Source organism: Rhipicephalus sanguineus, chromosome 10 (assembly GCF_013339695.2).
Source record: "Rhipicephalus sanguineus isolate Rsan-2018 chromosome 10, BIME_Rsan_1.4, whole genome shotgun sequence".
NCBI classification, from domain to species: Eukaryota; Metazoa; Arthropoda; class Arachnida; order Ixodida; family Ixodidae; genus Rhipicephalus; species Rhipicephalus sanguineus.
In genome coordinates, this window is record NC_051185.1 from 77,648,810 (window position 1) to 77,669,225 (window position 20,416).

General features: G+C 48.9%; 1 protein-coding gene across 1 annotated transcript; it reads right to left on the minus strand.

Annotated features, from left to right (window-relative positions):
* Positions 1-9,711: 9,711 nt before the first annotated feature.
* LOC119372152 (carbohydrate sulfotransferase 1) lies at positions 9,712-17,468 on the minus strand. Its single transcript, XM_037642612.2, has 4 exons — positions 17,322-17,468; positions 15,079-15,956; positions 12,457-12,711; positions 9,712-11,054 (listed from the first exon to the last, which is right to left on the minus strand). Exons 1-4 carry the CDS (start codon positions 17,353-17,355, stop codon positions 10,785-10,787), a joined length of 1,437 nt encoding a protein of 478 aa, XP_037498540.1. The 5' UTR covers positions 17,356-17,468; the 3' UTR covers positions 9,712-10,784.
* Between the last annotated feature and the right edge of the window lie 2,948 nt (positions 17,469-20,416).

Sequence of the window (20,416 nt, forward strand, 5' to 3'; positions counted from 1 at the left end):
TCGGACACAGATTAACTTTCAGCACATTCAGTCGTCTTATGCGCCGAGGATTCGTGCAAAACGCCCGTATACCTGAATGAAGCACGCAGCAAGCAGCCGCACCATGTGTGCTCGGAGAACAACTAAAGGCTCGTGCACGCCGGCGACTAGCAACGGTCGCGCGACTAAGTTAGTCGCAAACGGTCGAAAATGGCCGTTTTGGTCGCAAAGCGACTGCTGTGGCGCAGTCGCTCGCTGCTCGATTTTTCAGTCGCGCGACTGCAGTCACAAACCTCTGAACCAATCAGATGCGCAGGAACAGGACGTCAGCCTATTTTACGGCGCAACGGCAATGGAAGCTGTATACGAGCAGACGTGAATTCCATATGGCGACGCATATAGATCGCACGCAGGTGTGAACATCGGTCGCTTTCAGTCGCTTTTTGACCGCCAGTCGCAAACGGTCGCGCGACCGTTGCTAGTCGCCGGTGTGAACGAGCCTTAAGATGCCGGTAGCACCGCTTCTAGAAACTCGCGCATACGCAGAGCATCGGCTGAGATCGGTCTATACGCTCGGCGGGAGGAAAATCTTGACGCTCCACGGGAAAACGAACGAAAAGCGAGCTTAGTGCCTCTGAGATCTCTGAGATCACCTCAGTGGCTCTGAGGTGGCCTCTGAGATCCGCTACGGCAGCGCGCGATACATGAAGGTAACCCAAGCAATACATCAGGGCATACGAGCGGCTACGTCCGAGCGTCACTACCAAACACCCAGGCCAAGAATTAGGGTCGCCTGCAGAATTTTTTAGGGGCGAAGCTCCTTAAGGCGGCACCCGTTCGTCCCTCGTAGTCGTCGTGGTCGTAGTAGTGAGTAACAAGTCTTACGCTTTGACCTCCAATGTGGTGCCGGTGGGAGATTTCTCCTGTGCGTTGTTGAACAATAAAAAATTCGCAGCGTGCGCGTTAACTAAAAGCCGAATTCTTCTGTCTCTCATTCCCCATTAGCAGCCATTGGCATGTTCCATTAGGAAACGTTAGTAGAAGTAGAAGTGTAAGTGTTAGCTAAAAGCCGACTTCTTCTGTCTCTCATTGCCATTAGCAGCCATTGTTTACCTCCAAGGTAGTGCCTGGTGAGATTTCTCCTGTGCGTGATTAAACAATAAAAATTTTGTTCAAAACGCCGTTGATTGATAATAAACCAACGAAAGATGCCAGATGTTTTGTAAAAGCAGAACGAAAGAACGCCAGATGTTTTTCTTAAAGTGTAGTAGTAGTAGTTGTATTTAGCCACCTCGCCCGATCGTCAACGGGCGAGGTGGACCGGCAACGGCGCGAGGACCCTGCCATACGAGAGTTAAATCACACTAAAAGACATACTTTGCGGGCGATACACTCTAGTGAGCTTTCAACTTTTCGTCTTAATGTACATGATAAAGAAATTATTTCTACGAAAAACGCAAGGCACACCTTGAGCAATATGTTTGGTTTTGGGACGCTAAATGGAACCATGAGGCGATGCGAAGCCGGAGCACTTGCACGATCGCGTTCCGTTGGCTTTCGTTGGGCATGCTACCGACCTCGCGTCGTGGAACGCGCGTCCTGTCTTCCCTCTAGCCTTGCCTTTAATTCGCACAGGGCGAGCGGGGAATGCGGTCGCTCTTGGCGCTCTTTCGCTCGGGAGCGGACTTCTTCCTTGCATTTCACCGATCACAAGTGATAATGAAGGGACCACGTAAACCAGCAGTACAATAAAAGTTTGATGTTTAATATATACACGATGTTTCACGCTCTTTATATTATGTACTGGGCGCATTTCACGGAAGAGTTTCACGGTTTACAGATGATTCCCTCCGTAGCTTCGCCCCACTCATCATCATTCACCCCGTGGATATGCTGTGATTTTTTTTGTCCAAGTTGAGTTTATTTTCAGGGTACATTCAAAGAGAAGCAGTCAGACAGAATGTGGACAGCCCTGTCCTCGCAGCTACAACGGTAGCATTTAGCGCTGTGGGCCATTTCGCTCCAAAATCGGGAGTCATTCGTGAAGGCGACGCCTAGCCACAGGCGCTGAGAAGCGTATCCTCAGCTCGAAATATTCCTGGCGGACGACGGAGCTGTAGATGCGGATACACCCGCCATCGTAGCTTTGCCCGTTGGGTGTCGCGCTACCAAGCTCGAGGGTTCGATTCCCGGCCACGGCGGAGGCATTTCGATGGGGACCAAATGCAAAAATAAGCAAAAACAAAAATACGCCCGTGTGTCTAGATGTCGGTGCAAGTTAAAGCACCCAGGAGGTCAAAATTAACCCGGAGTCCTCCACTTCGGCGTGCCTCATAATCATATTGTGAGCACAATATTCACAGCATTCGTCCTTCATCTTCTTCACCTGTATATAATCATCATCACTGGGAGCGTCTTCCTCGTTCGTAGAATTGGTCAGGCGGCCCTGCTGAATAAAAGGCGTCGAGTCCTCGACATTGCTGCCGTCTTTCAGAGTGGTGGAGGCTGCTTTTGATCCTCAAGTCCTCTGCAACATCGAGTTCCCTGGAGCTTCGTTCCGGTCGTCGTTTGCTCAGCGTACCCGCTGCCATGGCCCAAGACACGCTGCCTGGACCATCCGCGAACCCCGTCCAACCACCCGCCCCCGCATGGACCGTCACCGCTCGGCAGCGGGACCCACCCATCTTCTCCGGTCTCCCACGCGACGATGTCGAAGTATGGCTCAAAGAATATGACATGACCAGTGTGTACAACCAATGGGACGCACCTCAAAAACTTCGTCACGTCGCCTTCTACCTGTCCGACGTAGCAAAAACGTGGTTTTTTAACCACGAGGGCAGCTTCCCTGATTGGCCTACCTTCGCTCAACAAATTCGGAGGATTTTCGGGACCCCAAACATCCATTCTGAAGTCTCGAAGAGGAAGCTCGACGGCCGCGTACAACATCCAGGAGAGACGTACACCTCGTACATCGAGGACGTCCTTGCCCTTTGCCGTCGCGTGGACTCGGCTATGACAGAGGCTGATCGGGTTCGACACGTCCTCAAAGGCATAGGCCACGTCGCGTTCAACGCTCTGGCCGTCAAAAACCCCAGCACCGTCGAGGATGTCATCACGACTTGCCAACATCTCGATGAACTACAAGCTATCCGATTGCAACCCGACGCCTGTGACGTTCGGCCTTCCTCGGATGCGGATTTGCGTACGTTGATTCGCACTCTGATTCGCGAGGAGCTTCAAGCGCAAGGACTGTCTTGTCCGCCAGCCCCACAGCCTCGCTCTTTGTCTACTGGTCTGCGCGACATCATCAAAGAGGAGCTGTCCTCCATGGCTTGCGCTCTCACGTCTGACATTCAGACGCCACCACCTCCGCCCCCGACATATGCGCAAATCGCTGCCATGCAACCTTCCTTGGCTCAAAGCGTGCATCCTGTTCCTGCTCAGACCAACTTAGCAGCATTTGCGCCACGTCCACCTGTCCCACCTACTCCTGCCTTCTACGCCCCCTGGCGCTCGTCTCGCCCGATATGTTATTATTGTGGCATTCGAGGCCATATTTCCCGATATTGTCGCAAACGCCAGCAGGACGAACGCCGCGGCTACGACGTCTACGAAAGAGATTCGACGTCCCCTCCTAACCAGTACCAGCGCCGTCCTTCAACACGTTCCCTCTCCCCGTCTTCTTCAGCTGACGCACCTCGGAACTACCGCTCAGGACGTCACCGGTCCCCGTCCCCTCTGCGACGCTCAACATCACCTCTACGACCGGTCGTCCCTATCTCTGAATACCGCTCGGAAAACTAGCTGGTGCAGTTTTTGGAGGGAAAGCTGCATCGCTCGGACAAACACCAACACCTCCAGAGGGCCCGGCCAATTTGTTATTAGTGTATGCTGAAGGGGTGCCTATTCAAGCATTGGTGGACACGGGGGCCGCTATTTCTGTAATTCATGCTGATTTGTGTCGTCGTCTCCGTAAGGTTACTACACCTTATAATGGCCCTCCCTTACGTAGCGCAAATGACTTTACGATGCGGCCATCAGCACAGTGCACCGTTCGAGTTTTCATTGAAGGGATCAAGCACCATATTCAGTTCGCCGTGTTGACCTCCTGCGCTTATATGCTTATTTTGGGATGGGACTTTCTTTCTGATGCTGCCGCTTCCATCTCTTGTCGACAACGCCTCGTACATATGCAAGAGACTGATGCTACCGACGCGGAAGATTGGTCACGCCATCGCCTACGAACCGTCAAAGATTCCGTGGTGCCACCTGGCCACGAACATGTTCTTACGGTTGCTTCAGACTTCATTGACCACGGTGACGTTCTAGTCGCTCCATCAGCCCGTTATATATCCAAAGGAATTGCACTAGCATCGAGTCTTGTTCGCTTCACCAATGGCACCACCTTCCTCGCTGTACTCAATGTCACAAATGAGCCGATTCTGCTTCTTGAAGGCGCTGTTGTAGTTTGCGGCGTGGACACACAACCTGTCTCTGTAGTGGCTGCGAATACTAGTGGGGCGGAACCACGCTCACCAACGGATGCTACTCTTGCTGCGACTCTCGCCAATTCAATAAGCACGGATTTGACTCCGCCGCAAGCTGACGAACTACTGGCGTTGTTGTCGAAGCATATCTCTTCCTTCGACGTACACTCCCCTATTCTAGGGCAGACATCGGCGGCAGCCCATCGTATACACACCGATGGAACTTCTATTGTCCGCCGCCGACCCTACCGTGTCTCTTCTAGCGAACGCGAGATCATCGCCAAGCACGTTGCCGATATGCTCAAGCAAAATATCATCCGCCCCTCCGCAAGCCCTTGGTCGTCACCTGTCGTTCTTGTGCGCAAGAAAGACGGCTCGGTGCGATTCTGCGTTGACTACCGTGCCTTGAACAAAATAACCAGAAAAGATGTATATCCCCTGCCTCGCATTGATGATGCTTTAGATTCCTTGCAAGGAGCGGAATATTTTTCCAGCCTTGACCTACGCTCGGGTTACTGGCAAATTCGCATGCACGAGGACGACAAGGAAAAAACTGCCTTTGCCACACCCGACGGACTTTACGAATTCAACGTCATGCCTTTCGGCCTCTGCAATGCGCCAGCAACTTTTGAACGAATGATGGACACCTTACTGCGGGGCCTTAAGTGGAAGACGTGCTTATGTTACCTCGACGACATAGTGATATTTTCTTCCACATTCGAACAACACCTGCAGCGCCTAGACGAAGTTCTGGCGTGCCTCGCAGCTGCTGGTCTCCAGCTGAATACCAAAAAGTGCCGATTTGCAAGCAAAAGTATTAAGGTATTGGGACACCTCGTCAGCAAAGACGGCATTCGGCCTGATCCCGACAAGATTGCCGCTGTTCTTCGCTTCCCGACGCCTCATCGCTCCAAAGAGCTCCGCAGCTTTCTTGGCCTCGCCTCTTACTTCCGGCGCTTTATACGCGACTTCGCCACCATTGCCGCACCGCTTCACCAACTCCTTTCTTCGGGAACGTCATACGTATGGTCGGACGAGTGCCAAATGGCTTTTGACACCTTGAAAGGTGCTCTCACGTCAGAGCCAGTGCTTTGTCACTTCGATGACACCGCACCCACTCTCCTCCATACTGACGCCAGCGGTCATGGACTCGGCGCTGTTCTATTGCAACGACATGAGCGTTCTGGCGAACGCGTGATCGCATACGCAAGTCGTACCCTCACATCAGCCGAGAGAAACTACACCATCACTGAGCAGGAGTGTCTCGCCGTTGTCTGAGCCATTCAGAAATTTCGACCTTACCTCCACGGCCGCCACTTTACCGTCGTGACTGACCACCATGCTTTGTGCTGGTTGTCGACGTTAAAGAATTTGTCTGGACGTCTCGGTCGCTGGATACTTCGTCTTCAAGAATACGACTTCGACGTTACGCACAAATCTGGCAAGAAACACAATGATGCAGATGCCCTTAGCCGTTGTCCATTACCTCCGTCGTCAAACATACCCGGCCTGCCGTCATCCGTGAGCGACCCAGTCAACGCGTCTTCTTCAGTCCATTCGCTCGCCGCTCTGAACGTGCTTCCTTCTTTCCGCAACGAGACGTTCGCGTCTCGTCAACGCAGCGACGCTTACTGCCACTCCATTATGCAACGCCTTCACGGCTCGTCTCGTCCTCCCAACGCCCGCGCCCGTCGCCAGTTGCAGAACTTCAAGATGGAAAACTCAATCCTCTACCGCTTTGTATTCCATCCTGAAGGACAGCGTTGGGTTCCCGTCGCTCCTCGTTCACTCAGAGCACAGATATTAGAAGCATTTCACGATGACCCCAAGGCTGGCCATCTCGGCTTTCACAAAACATATGAACGAATTCGCAGTCGTTTCGCCTGGCCTGGACTCTCCACCTGCGTAGCACGATATGTTGCTTCATGCTCGCTCTGCCAGCGCCGCAAACGACCCACTTCATCTCCGGCCGGACTCCTACAACCTCTTCCATGTCCTGACGCCCCATTTGAAGTCATTGGCATCGACCTCTACGGACCACTGCCCATATCAGCCACCGGCAAGCGATGGATTGTCACTGCAGTCGACCACTTGACAAGGTACGCCGAAACAGCTGCCCTCCCTTCAGGATCAGCGGAGGACATCGCCACTTTCTTCCTGGAAGCTATCTTTTTGCGACATGGCGCGCCGCGCGTCCTTTTGAGTGACTGCGGCAAGGCGTTTCTCTCGAAACTACTCGAAGACGTTCTCGACGCATGTAATACCATCCATAAGACGACTTCCAGCTACCATCCCCAGACTAATGGCCTCACAGAGCGCTTTCATCGAACTCTGTCGGATATGATCTCCATGTATATTAATGCCGACCACACCAACTGGGATACCATCCTGCCATTCGTGACCTTTGCGTACAATACCGCAACGCAGCGCACCACGGGCTATTCACCCTTCTTTCTTGTTTATGGCCGTCAACCGACATCTCCCCTCGACGTCTCCTTTTTTGATGTCCCCGTGGACTCGTCGGCGTCATCGAGTGCGCACTTAATCTCTCGCCTGGCCACTTGTTGCCACCACGCCCGCCTCAATACCGAGGCAAGTCAACAGGAGCGCAAGACTCGCTACGATGACGTTCACCGCATCGTTCAGTTCAATCCCGGAGACGAAGTATTGCTGTGGACCCCAACGCGAGTTCCTGGCCTATGTGATAAGTTTCAGTCACGTTTTATTGGCCCCTACGCTGTTGTCGAGCAAACTTCTCCCGTGAACTATCGGGTAACTCCCGTTATCATGCCTTCCGATGGTCGTTGCCGTGGCACGGAGGTTGTTCATGTGTCACGCTTAAAACCATTCCTACGACGTACGGCATCGCCATAAACAGCGGCCAGGTTGGCCGCTTCCGCGCGAGGGAGAAATTAGTGTGAGCACAATATTCACAGCATTCGTCCTTCATCTTCTTCACCTGTATATAATCATCATCACTGGGAGCGTCTTCCTCGTTCGTAGAATTGGTCAGGCGGCCCTGCTGAATAAAAGGCGTCGAGTCCTCGACATTGCTGCCGTCTTTCAATATCAAAGTTTTGGCACGTGAAACCCCAGCAATAATTGTTAGATGCGGACACTAAGTATGGAGGCGAACGCTGGTGAATGTTGTCGAGTTCCATTGTACAATTTATATAAGTTCACGTGCCAGCGAACGAGGTCTTCAATACTGAGGTACACGTACATTATCTTGGCAGTGTAGCGAAGGCTTTGGCGGCGGGGCTTCCGCACATTCGTGTTAATCAGCAAGTAGTACGGCAGCGCACACCTCATTTCAATGAGAGTTTCGGTTTTGCTTACTCGCAGCGTTAACGCGTGTAGGAAAACACATGAAAAATGTGGTTGGGAGAGACATTCCGATTGTTCTGTAAGCGTCTCAGTGTCACAATTCTAGTATAATTTCTCTTGAAGAACTAAACAGCGAGTGTGCGGCCGAGCATAGATCAACTGACCACAGGGAGGCCATATTTACCTTGGAAAAGATGCGTTAGAAAATGTGGTGCTGTCTAAAAAACGAAAAAAAAAGAAGCAACTCTTGAAAAGTTAACATCATTTGATTTCGCTTACGATTTCCCTTAACTGTTTAAGCCTCATATGAAAACTGTTACAGCAAGGCAAGAGAGAAAAATACCAACCAAATTAGGTACCATTTTTGACGCTCCAGCAGGCACGTGCTCTGGTTCTGTAGCTTCCACAGCATTGCCAAGAAAAGTTCCTTCCGGGGATAGCTGTGTCGGTTCGGGATAATGGTACAGCTATCGTGCGAATGCCATCATGAGCTGATCGGGTGGGCACATTCAGCACTGCACATTAGGCCTGTCGTCCATCCATGGCAGGATCACGCTCGCAGCCAGGCGCTTAATGGAGGCCATAACAAGGCTAGCAGTGCTCAAAACCAGGTTAAAATGAGCATGGTTCAAATTATTATAATTAACAGAAATTACCAGGAAATAATCACAATAATGAACTAAAAGTCGCTAAATACGTTTCTAAAACCTGCGACTGACTCCGGGGCCGCACTAGAGAGGGCGCCACCGCCTCTCCGAGTGAGCGAATGCTCCTCCCCCTACGCTTCACCGGCGCTGCGTCGCTACATCTGATGGGGGAAACAACCTAACGGAAATCGCCGCAGACGAGGCCTCTTAACTGCCGTAACAAGCAGGAAGTTGATAAAGCGCAGCAAAAAGTAGCGCGCATGTCGCACACGGATTTTGCGAATGTCCCTAATGTGACTAACAGCCCAAAAAAAGACGGGGGACAAGGAAGAAACACAGACGAGCGCTGACTTACAACTCCTTTTTTGCGCTGTTAGTCACATAATGGATCAGCAACTTGCCTAAAGGTTTGCTCTCTTATGTTGAATTTCCCTAACAAGATTTTACACGTGCCGGGGAAACCCTACATGCGTATACCTCAGTCATTACGTCATCGGCAGTTTTTAAACGGAGCAGTGGAAACTCAGCGAAACGGGAATCGCTGGGTGGCCGTGCTACGCACTTCCTCAGGTTTCACAGCAGTGGAGCTGCCCCACGTTTTTTTTTTTTCGGTAGGGGGTCTTTACCATAGGTACAGTAGTGGCTAGGTATCCACTCATACGTTTTTATGTGATATGCCGGACATGTTGCTCAAAAATTGCAAGGACTTGAATCCTATCTGCACATCACAGACATATACTTAATAAAACATTGCGAATGGAATGACTGCGTGCGGGGAATTCATTTTCACAATGACGAGGGTGCCAACAAGCGCGCTTTTTTGCGGCACAGAGCACTTCTGGATAAGAGGTCTAGACAGGGCATTGCCCAATCTAACGCGGAACGTGCGGTTAGAGAGGAACATTTCTATTGTACTTAATGTTGCACCTTGCGACAATTGTGAATATATCTCGGGTACTTTGGGACCCTCGTCTGCATACTACTGTCTACGAATTTTGTATTTTGAATGAATAAACCGAACTGAACTGAACCGAATGTACACGACGGAAATAATAAAGTCAATTTCCTTGACGTATGACCTCCGCAGCTGCGTAAAGAATAAAATCTATTAGCGGTGCCGTAAAATCATTTCCATGAATAGAAGGAACGCTTATCCATAGCAGACTTCAATATTTTGGAGCAGTTTGAAGCAGCGCGTGCCACTTTTCCAACGGTGAAACTGCGGAGCGCAACATTATTTTTGTTAAGTAAAGTACTATGATGAACTGATCAATTCCACAAAGGATTTTTATTACGTTCTAGTCAAGATAAAGCCTAAGTTTTGAAGAAATTATCATTAAAGCAACTGAGGAACATGACTGGCGTGTGGCGCTACAAAAGGCGGGCTTTTTGTTGCCATGGACATCATATGGTCACTCCAGGGGCATTCCTGCCGTAGCCGTCGTTGTCGCCGAGAGGTGCCATGTAACGTCCAAATACGGTAACTTAACCCCGCGTGTCGTGTGTCCTACGTGCGAGTGAGAGCGTGCGAAGGCATCTGACGATCGCGGTTCAAGCGGAGCGGAAACTTGTCGGCCGTTTTTCGCCCTGCAAAAGGCCAATCGAAGGGGGGGGGGGGGTGATGCGTCGCTCTGGCAGACACTGCGTACTTTCAGTGACGGTTCATACGCTTGTACGTCCTGCGCTCTCACTGCTCAGTTTGTGTTGAAGCGATATACAGAACACAGGTCATTTCGCTCGCTGCGTCGACCTCGTTTCCTTACGCCGGCACTTTCTTCGGTTACGCCAGGTAACATGCAAATGAGGTGAGCTGCTACCCTTACTTTTTGTAACATTCCAATTTGTTGCTGTCGCACTCATTACTTCGCCCTTGCAGCGATACTGTGACACTATTTTATTCAAGGCAACCGGGCCAAAATATAAAAAACGAAGTTTTCTCTAGCGCGACCTCTAACATCGCAACGCGAATTTCCCAGTTGCGTACAATGGGCATTAAGGTCACCTGGTAAATGCTGCCTCACGGAACTGACCGGCATGCCCTTTAGGTTCCTCAAGCTGTTGACTCTGAGCTGTCAAGTCTTCACTCTGAACGTTAGCGTTAACAATTGCAGGAGGTTTACCTTCCAAAGCCACGATATGATTACGAGGTATGCCGTAGTAGGAGACTCGATATTAATTTCGACCAGCAGGGGTTTCTTAACCTCCTCCAAAATTAAGTACACGGGTGCTCTTTGCACTTCGACTCCATCGAAATGCGGCTGCCACCGTCACGAATTGAACACGTGCCCTCGAACTTAGCAGCGCCTCACATTATGTGGTAGGCTACCAGTGTGGGTAATGAACGTCAGAGTTCGTAACCCAGCCTCTTGATCACGTGGCCACAGGCCCTGTTGATGTGCAAAGCGGCCTCGGGCCTGATTTTTCGCCTCCACGCGTTGACCACGTCTTTGGAGTTTCTGGAGGTGGCGTACGGGTGGCGTTGCACTTTGACGTTGGTCTCGTGGGTGTGAGACTCGATGAACTGCCTAACCGACATGGTCAAAGGCAGTCCGAGGGCATTGTACATCTTCGAGGTAACGTTTAGAGTGTCCAGAGCAAGGTCTTCGAAACGAACCTGCGAAAACGAAAAGCAGCTGAAGGTGGACGTTAAATGATATACAAGAGAAGGGGAATTGATCAAGGACATAGTTTCATTAGGTTGCGCATAGCAGAGAAAACAACAGACAATGCAGCAAAGGAAGGTGTAAGGGGCGCTATTTGTTGTCTCTACCTGTGGTGTAGTCATTATGATGTAAATGTGAACAAAGTAAATTGGGTTAAAAGACAACTTGCTGCCGGTAAGGACCGAACCTACAACCTTCGGATAGCGCGTCCGATGCTCTACCAACTGAGCAAGGGCGTCGTTTGTCCTCACGTCCATTTTATTGGGTATTTGTGTGGCTGACAATCCCATGTTTACATGTACAGAAGTACTTAATGATGTGGATGGGAGGATGATCACCCCTCTAGCGCAACTGGTAAAGCATCGGACGCACTGTCCGACGGTGGTTGATTCTGTCCCTACCGGCGGCATGTTGTTATTTCGTCAACTAATTTCTTTACATTTATATCATAATTTTTACAGCACAGTTAAAGGCAACAAATAATGTCCTCAATACCTTGCTTCGCTTCACTGTCTCTTCGCTTTGTCATCATTGTAACAACATGATTCTACATGTGAATCTTGTCAAGCCATAAATTGTTAAAAAAAGTTGTTTAGAAGCGCTTTTGAAAGTGTAAGTGTCTTTAGGGATAGTGTGTTAGGCGTTTCGGTCTCAACGTTAGCGGGAGTTTTGGGCATCGTCTGTAGCATACAGCGCAAGTTTGCTCATTCCGAAGAGCAATGCGACGCGCTGGACGTTACTTGTGCAATAAATTGACATGAGTATTTGAATCTGTAATAAGATTCACGAGCGGCTCTTTTACAAATGGCATTCGCACAAAACTTCTGGCTTACTAAATAGAAAACCATAATTAATAACTATGGCGACTCCTCAGTATGGAATTTCTGCTTCAAGTTTTTTCCTTCATCCGTAAATGCTACATGTATTGAAAATATGTGGAAAATGGCCCGCTAGACATAACAATTGCTACGGCTTAAAGACTACAAAAGGCAGATAGTTTTATTTTTTACATGACAGCTGCAAATCACTGCGCTAAAAAAAATTTGCAGTTTCATAGAAAAGCGAACCGTTGATAGGAATAGCATTGTAACAGATAAGTGGCTACACATAGTTCGGGATCGCAGTTTGATCGGGCATGAAATGTTGCAGTAAACATTCTCTTACTAATTAAATAACTAGTGTGGTTTCTTGTACCCGCGTGGCAAACATGAACCGATATCCTATCAACCGCAGCGCACTCGGGCAGGTCGACGGTATCTCATGAAATTAGGTTCATGCAGAGCATCATGACCGCATTAAAAGTTAGCCTATAACTGATGTAACTGTGTTCGCAATTGCACTTTGATTTCTCACCTGTATTGCCCGGCCGGGAAATTGCCGGCTAATATTCTCGAAGGCGTCTAGGTCGTGGTTCATCTCGTTGCATAGCACGGTGGCGCTGGAGCAGTCAGCGCTGCGACGACACCACGGGCGTCGCCGACGTGACAGCCAGACGGCGCGCGGGTCGCGTACCAGGTGTATCACCCTTAGTTCTTTCGCTATCTCCATCGGTCCATCCAGCAAATAACGCCGTACGGAATCCATGCCGATGCGCACCACTTTCATAACCTGTGTAGACACATGATAAATGAGTTTTTCAATGAGATCATCACAAATGTCCTTAAAGATTATTAAAAATATTACAGGTCTGAAGGGCATGTTTGTCTTAAATTTGGTGTATGCGTTTCGTTCTCTCAGAAAAAAAAAAGAAGTGTCTCCATGGCCTAAAAGAGCATTCTCAGAAAAGAATGAGGAGCTATGAAATGGCAGTTTTCACCCTTCATATTATCGCAGAATATCATCGGCATTCGCACGCAAGGTCGAATTCCGAACATTTCCGTATTCAAAATAGCGCCTAGGAAACTAAACAGCAGAGTTGGTGCCGTTCCAGTCCTTGTTTCCCTCCTCTTCATCCTCAATTACTTGTCCTAACCCTTGCTGCATTAGAGTAAAAATAACTATGCCGTGCTTCACCAACTCCCGTACTACTTCCCCTCCTCACCCCCTCTTCGATTACCCACCTCATTGCTATACTGCACTATATAGGGCTACGCTATGCTTTGCTCTCTCCCCACCTTCTTTACTTCATCGTCAACCTCACTTACCTTTCCCACTTCCTTGCTATACTACACAATACAAGGCTATGCTATGCTTTACTCTCTCCCCTCCTCCTTACCCTCCTTCTCATCCTCACATCTCTTCTGCTCACCCTCAATTCCTTTTCCAACCCCTTTTTTACTATAGTATACAATGCTATGGTGTGCTCTGCCAGTGTGCCTGGATAGTCGTTATCAAAGAAAACAAAGCCCGGATAGTCGAGTAGTTACGACGCTCGCCTTCGCACCGTGGGTACGCGGGTTCGAATGCCGCCTCACCAACAAATTTTTTTCTAAAAATTTCTCACTTTCTTTCTCTCTTTGTGCTCGTTCTCTCACACTTCAGAATTATTGAACCGCACGCCGGACAAATTGACACACGTGTTCTGAGAGCCAAGAGGAAGAGGAAGATGACGAAGAGGAAGAACAGAGCGCGTGCCGGTTCATGATGAAGATAATTCCTGTTCACGGTAGACGGATTTTTTTCCGAGTTTAAACAGCTCCGCGGTAAAAGACGTAAAGTCGTGTTTAAGAATGAAATTTGTCATAAAAATCTTCACCTCTTTTTTTTTTGCATACACTGTTTTTGGGGCCCCGTACCGGCGTTCTATGACGGTAATGGGACGCATCATGAGGAAGGTATCTGAAGTGAAATTTCAATAAGTCCCGTACCACGTAGGAAGCGAAGGAAACGATAAAGTTTGCGCTCTTTCACATGAAGCGCTGTCATGTACCCTAATATTCGAAGCTCCAAAAATGTTGCAGGACACTGAGGACGTAATCTATTGTCACTGTAGGGTGATCCGCCATGCTGTATATGAAGACTATAAACTTTAAGAACTTACTCGTGAAAAAGCTACCCTTTTGTCTATGGAAAACGACAAACAGTGCGAAGAACACGACAAGAGAAGGGACGGACTAAGCGCTGTGCGCTTCTGTCCTCTGGTCCTTCTCGTCAGGCTGTTTCTCGTTTTCTATGTGCATGCACCAAGCAGCCCAAATAAGCACTTTAGTACCCGTTTGCACTCAGGAACCTTTTCGAGCTGCTTGCCGTTCTTCGTGTGACATTCCATTTTGTTGCTATCGCATTCATTGATTCGCCCTTGCGTCGAAACTGTGACATTTTTTATTGCAGTAGTTTCGTCTTAGGCATAGTAAAATACTACATCAAAGAGCCGCGAAGAAATTTGATTTATGCAAGATATCTAGCAGCGAACGATGAAATGGCCCATGCATACAACTTTGAATGCCGGGTGGACGTCCAGGCCTTAGACCTGTTGCACGGAGGTGGCGAGATGGCCTAATTGCAGACCTAAGCAAGTACCCAGCAAGTGCATCACTGTCACATTCCGGATAGTGGTGTCACAGTATGGATGTGATTCACCATAGGGGCCAGGGTACTGTCGCGGCTAAGAGGTGGTTGCAGACTCAGTGAGCGTAACACCGACACTTAAGCGTTGGAATGCAACCTGCCTTCGGTGGGTTAAACCACCAGGGAGATCTTACGCACTGAAGCTTCGAATATGTCCTCTTCCCTGAAGGTTCCGTGGCAATAAGAAAAGCAATTATCTGCCCCACGTTACCTTTCTGCAAAAACACAATAGTCATGAACGATTGGTGTTGCGCGCCTGGTATTAATGAATCTAAGGCTCTCTTCGAGAAGTAACTAGGCATGTATTCCAGACTACCCCAGATCATGACTGCGACCACCACTGCCAACACGAAGACACTTGTTCTGCAGTCTTCCGCGACCCTTTTAGAAGGGAAGGCGATATGCGTGACCAAAAGAAACCACTTTAAAAAAAAATAGTCTTGTGCGTGTTCTACAAGGTCGACTTACCTGCATCGGCGCCGTCTTGCAAACAGCGCTGAGAAACTCAGGATCAAGGCAGACTCGTTTGACGCCCTTGCATACGCTCCACAGGAAAGTGTTCTGCCTAAACGGGTGCGGATTCTTCGTGCCCAGCCGCAGCTGGTCCGAATGGTTGACGAAATCGCAGCCGAAGAAATCCGTGATGTACTCGAGGCCTCGAAGGGCCTCTCTGCCGTACAGCCGGGAACTTGCGGGCAACGTCCTTAGTGGCTCGTAGTGGTAAAATGTCCGAGGATTCGCCGACAGCAGCTGGCCCAGGAACGAAGATCCCGAACGGAAGTAAGCGACTTCCAGGATCCTGCGGACTTTCGACGGTTTTTGTTGAGGGTAGGTCACTGCGAACTGCTTCAGTAGCTCGGCTTTCATGGACTTCGTAATGTTAGTGCGAGGCGCGCGGGTTGTCTTGCTCCGCGAAGCCGCGGATTTCAACGTAGTGTTAGCATCGTCGTGTGCACTATCTTTAGCTGGATGTTTCATTAAGTGGGTTTTTGTAACATTAGAACCGATCGGGGCGGCAGCTCTCGTGCTTGTTTCTGCACTTTTCGAGGGTTTTGTAGATTGGATAGCAAAGGAATGTTTCAGAGCGACCTCGGTCACACGTTCCGATTGCGTCGAAAGCGGAGTTGGGCTTGCGAGAACGTCGACGGATGTCGTTACGTTTTTCAGTTGCACTTTTTCTGAATGCCGGCGATGGTTACGTCCGTCAACGGCACTGTTCTTTCGAATAGCCTGGGTAGCGATGCTCCAAGAAGGGAGCGGATAACGGTAATTTAGTCCATACCGGTAGATGCAGACGGTCGTCACCAATAGGACTGCAGCCAGCAGCGACAGCAGTCGAATCCATGCTGAAATCAGAGAGCGACGTTACAAACTTGATTATCAAATAAGACAGAGCTATCAAAGAGGCTATCAGAACCATGTGCTGTAGCACCAATGAACAAAACTGACATACCTTCAAAATTTGTGCTTAAATGCTTGAAAAATCTTACGACGTATAGTGCTCTTACACCGTCGTAAATCTGAATGAATATGACGTGTTTATCTTCTGTTCAGCGAAATTTGATTCATTATGAATGTTTACTGCCCGAAAAATGTTATACAGTAGCGTTAACACACGTAGCACATCATTAGCTGTCTTTGAAAGTGGTAAAGGGCCCGACAATGACAATACCTATGCGTTCTCTAAAAAACCGTATGTTGTAGACGTAAGCCACACTTCTGTTTCGAGTAAAAGACGTATACACAACCAATATCAACAGCTTTCAACCGGAGGCAGCCTGTGATACTGGGAGAGTTGTAGGTACACCGCTGCTTAGGGGTCTTCTTCCCTTCAGAAAAATAAAACAAATAACTCTTACCTGTGTCACTCTCATAAGCTGGCAAACGTGGGAGCAGGCCACACATCATACAACGGAAAGTGAATGTAGGGCGTGTCTATGTATAGGGGGCCTACATATGCACGCCTAAATTTTGTGTCAACAAAGTCGGCAGGCTTATGAGGCTTCCTGCTCTCATGGTGCAGGCTCGTAGCCAGGGGGGAGGGCCCTAGGGGCCCGGGCCCACCCTAAAATTTTGGTGAAGTACGTGTTTTTACCAAAAATAAATAATAAAAATACCTGCTTTTTCACAGTCAAGGTTTTCAGCGAGTGCCCCCCCCCCCCTGAAAAAAATTCCTGGCTTCGGGCCTGCCATGGTTAACATGGTGTGCATAATAGTATGGCCACTCATCCCAGGGCGCCTTCTCCGCCGCTTTAATCCAACGGTTCCTCAACGTAAGGCAAAGGCCGCTGCATCATGCTGTCGATGGCTTCAACACAAACTTTGCGATAACAACACAACACGTGTAAGGGTATGAGCCGTCGGCTGGTCGCCTGCTAAGATACAGCGCGAGACCGCAGGCGACAACGTCTGGCTGGTTAAAGCACGCAATTGCTGCCGCAGGCACGCAATCCCGCGTCCGGAACATCTCCATGAGCCTTTCGCGCGACAGAGACGGCCGGCATGTTTCATGCCTGCGGAAGCCGCGGCCTTCGGCAACGCTGACGCACTTTCAATCGAACATATAACATACGACGCGTGGGGTGGTGTTATCAATTTGAACTTTGCGCGCAACAAGACGTTGACGTAGACGGAAAAGAAGCAAGCGTGTGTAACGGAGAGGCGCACCAACGTGAAGCGCTTCGTGCGGCGAACTTTAACGAGTCGCTTACCTTTTGCGCGGGTCTTGCTGTATCCGCTTCTCATGTACGCAAATCACGCAGTCAGAGAGTTTCTGCCACAACTGTCGCTTCGCACTGATAAAAATCATACGACTGGAAACGAAGGACCTATCGCCGACACTAGAAAAAATAAACGAGAACAAAGAAAAAGACGACTATTCAAGTCACTGCTTCGTAGGACAACCTTTATTGTATGACGTACAAGCTGCTCAAAAAAAAAGAAAGAAAAAAGAATCTCGTACGTCACGCCAGAACGTTCTACAACTAGCCAGAACGTACTACAAATGTCATTTCCTTAACGTCAGCCAGAAATTTAAAACAAAACCCCAACGAATTGGGAAGCGTTGGTTGCAATGCACTTTCGACACAAGCGGACAGACGCTGTACAATTTTAACAATAGTAATAACAATAAAAACGTCGCGGCATTTCTTTACTGATGCGTTCGTAGTTCTTAGCGAAACACTTGAGCCTGTAGTAAATCAGTCGGACGGCCAGTTGGGAAATGAACGTAGGTTTATTGAAGCATAATCCTTTGGCAGTATGACTGATAACTCGTGATAAGGCCACCGCTGCTTGCGAGGGTGGTGAGCGATAAAATGGACATCCAACGTTAGTACATAACAGAGTCTACGAAGATGTCATGCGTAAAATAGGAAATTAATTTCGATTCCGTTTGAAGTCATCCGATTAAGAATAATTCTAGTGTAAGTCTGGGAACCTTTAATGTAAATCTGGGTAACTCAAAGAAAAAAAAGAAAAAAAGCCAGCACTAGCGATCTTATAATCTAAACCGAGCGTTAGGAGTCACTATACGAAGAAACCAATTATTTGCTAAATAATTGCCTCCCGCACCATTGAAGTATTTTTGAATATCTTCACGAAACCTCTTTCGCCAAACACGCACGTCAGAAGTTCCTCAAATGTATTTTCTTTTGCCTCGCAGGTGTTAGGTGACATTTTAGGACCTCAATTCGTCCAGGCCGCCGCCGCTGCTCGTCGACGCCAAAAATGCCGCGAAAAAAAAATCTCGAACTAATTCAGCGCGTACACTCATTTGGAGAACAGAATGCCGCCCAGGCGGATATATTCAGCGCTCCGCTGGTAAATGGAACATCGGATCGCGAGGCGGACGCGCCACCGCCGGCCGGTGGCTGCAGCGAGCTTTGCGCAGGCGCACTAACAGCCGTGCGCATTGTTCTTTCTTCGCGTGGACGGTTCGCTCGAACCGAAGCGCAGCAGCAGACAGTAGCCGACGATGAACGAGCACTACTCACAGCGCGCACTGCGCCTGCGCATAACTCATTGCTGCCGCAAGCCAGCAGTGGCGCAGAGTGGCCGCCTCGCGCTGCGGTGTTTCCATTTAACAGCGGACTGCTGTGTAACTCTTTTCCACACGCTGTTGCATTTCTTACATGTGTTTCAAACTTGCCTATTCATGTGACATACACATGAGTAGTTTTGTACTTGGACATATTTTCGCTATTGTTGATGTTGTTCTGCATTGTTCCTACAGTTTATGCTGGGCAGTATCGAAGATACATGTATCTTAGGTACTATCTTAGATACTATTTGGGTATCTTGTATCTGTATCGCGATACCTCTCGCAAAAAGAGTATCTGTATCTGTATTTCCGATGCATTCAATAATGTATCGTGTATCTTAAGATACAGCATACATCTATAGCAACTACACCGTGCGAAACAGTAAACGTTAGCTGAACTCCACTTCTTAAGTTAATACTGCTGCCACTGAGTCTCCTGAATAAAATTAAAGACAGTGATTATCTTTTATCTTTCCGCCAGAGTCCTCCAGTGAGGGCAGGGGATGAGGTCTGCGCGTCCCTGTTAGTCGAGCCAACGCCTTCTCTAGCGGAGCAGAGTCACGCGGTGGCGCTCGCGCCATCTCGACGAAAACAAGCTCGCGAATGTCTAGCGCAGCCGACCTTTTGTTTTTCTCGATATTTTCTTTCTTTTTATTTATGTCGGTGCCATCAAACTTGCTCGTAGTCACTGTACTGTGCTGCACACTCCAATGCGTGCGGCGTCTTTCGCGCAAATTTTGATGCCGCTATAGTGTCGTTATCGAAGTTTCTCTTGCATGGTGCTCGGTTACGAAGTCTGAAGAATGCAAGAATGGGGCTGCTTTGCGTCTCGCGGCTTTCACACAACAGCGATTGCAAAGATCTCGTGGATGCAAATTTGACTTACACGCGTATGGGATTGACTTATATGCAAATGAGATTCTAACAACTATCGCACCACTGGTGGTGATTCCAGATGCAATAGAACAAGCATTTACGCGACAGAAGGTATCTTGACGTACTGTATCTTTGTACGACTGTTCTATCTGAACGACATATGGTTTAACATTATGTGGCACTCGTTGGGGTATTGTTATATTACGCCTAATTGGTTAATGAACTAAGAGCAACTATGCAAACAAATTTATATTCACTTTAGGGCCAGGTGCGTTTCGTTGCGTTTTAGAGGGCATGCAAAACAACCTATCTAATTTTTTGTGCAACACACATGCTTCGTGTTGTTTTCCGGCGTTCAAAGAAAGCCCACGAAATATGACTGCGCTCGTGTGCCCTGGTGCAGCAGTTATGGACAGTGTGGTCGATCCCCCTCCCCCGCCTTCCGATAAGAATTTCTGGCTATGTCATAGAATAAAGAACCAGTTTAGAGAAGGGAAGCTGTAGCCTTGACAACGGTACGAAAGATAAGCAGCGGTAGCGCATGGAACTACCGAAGGCACCCAAGAGATGGCGCTGCGTAAACAGGAAGCGGAAAACAAAATTTATTGTTTTTTTACGTAGAAAAAAGCAAATGGCGGCCTTTTTTTATTCAGTACCGGGTGCGCATGCGCATACGCGGGTGCCTCGGCTGGTTTTTTATTCTATCCTTTTTAAACAGAAGTGGACGAAAGAGGCCGGGACTCGCGTAAGGCTACGGAGGTCTCGTTATCTTTCGCCCGCTTGTTTTGAGCGCGTCGATACGCCCAGCAGCACGCCAAAGTGCCCTTCGGAACGCAGTACCTGTGCTTACGAAGGTTACATGGAACCGAAAGGCATACACTGGCAACT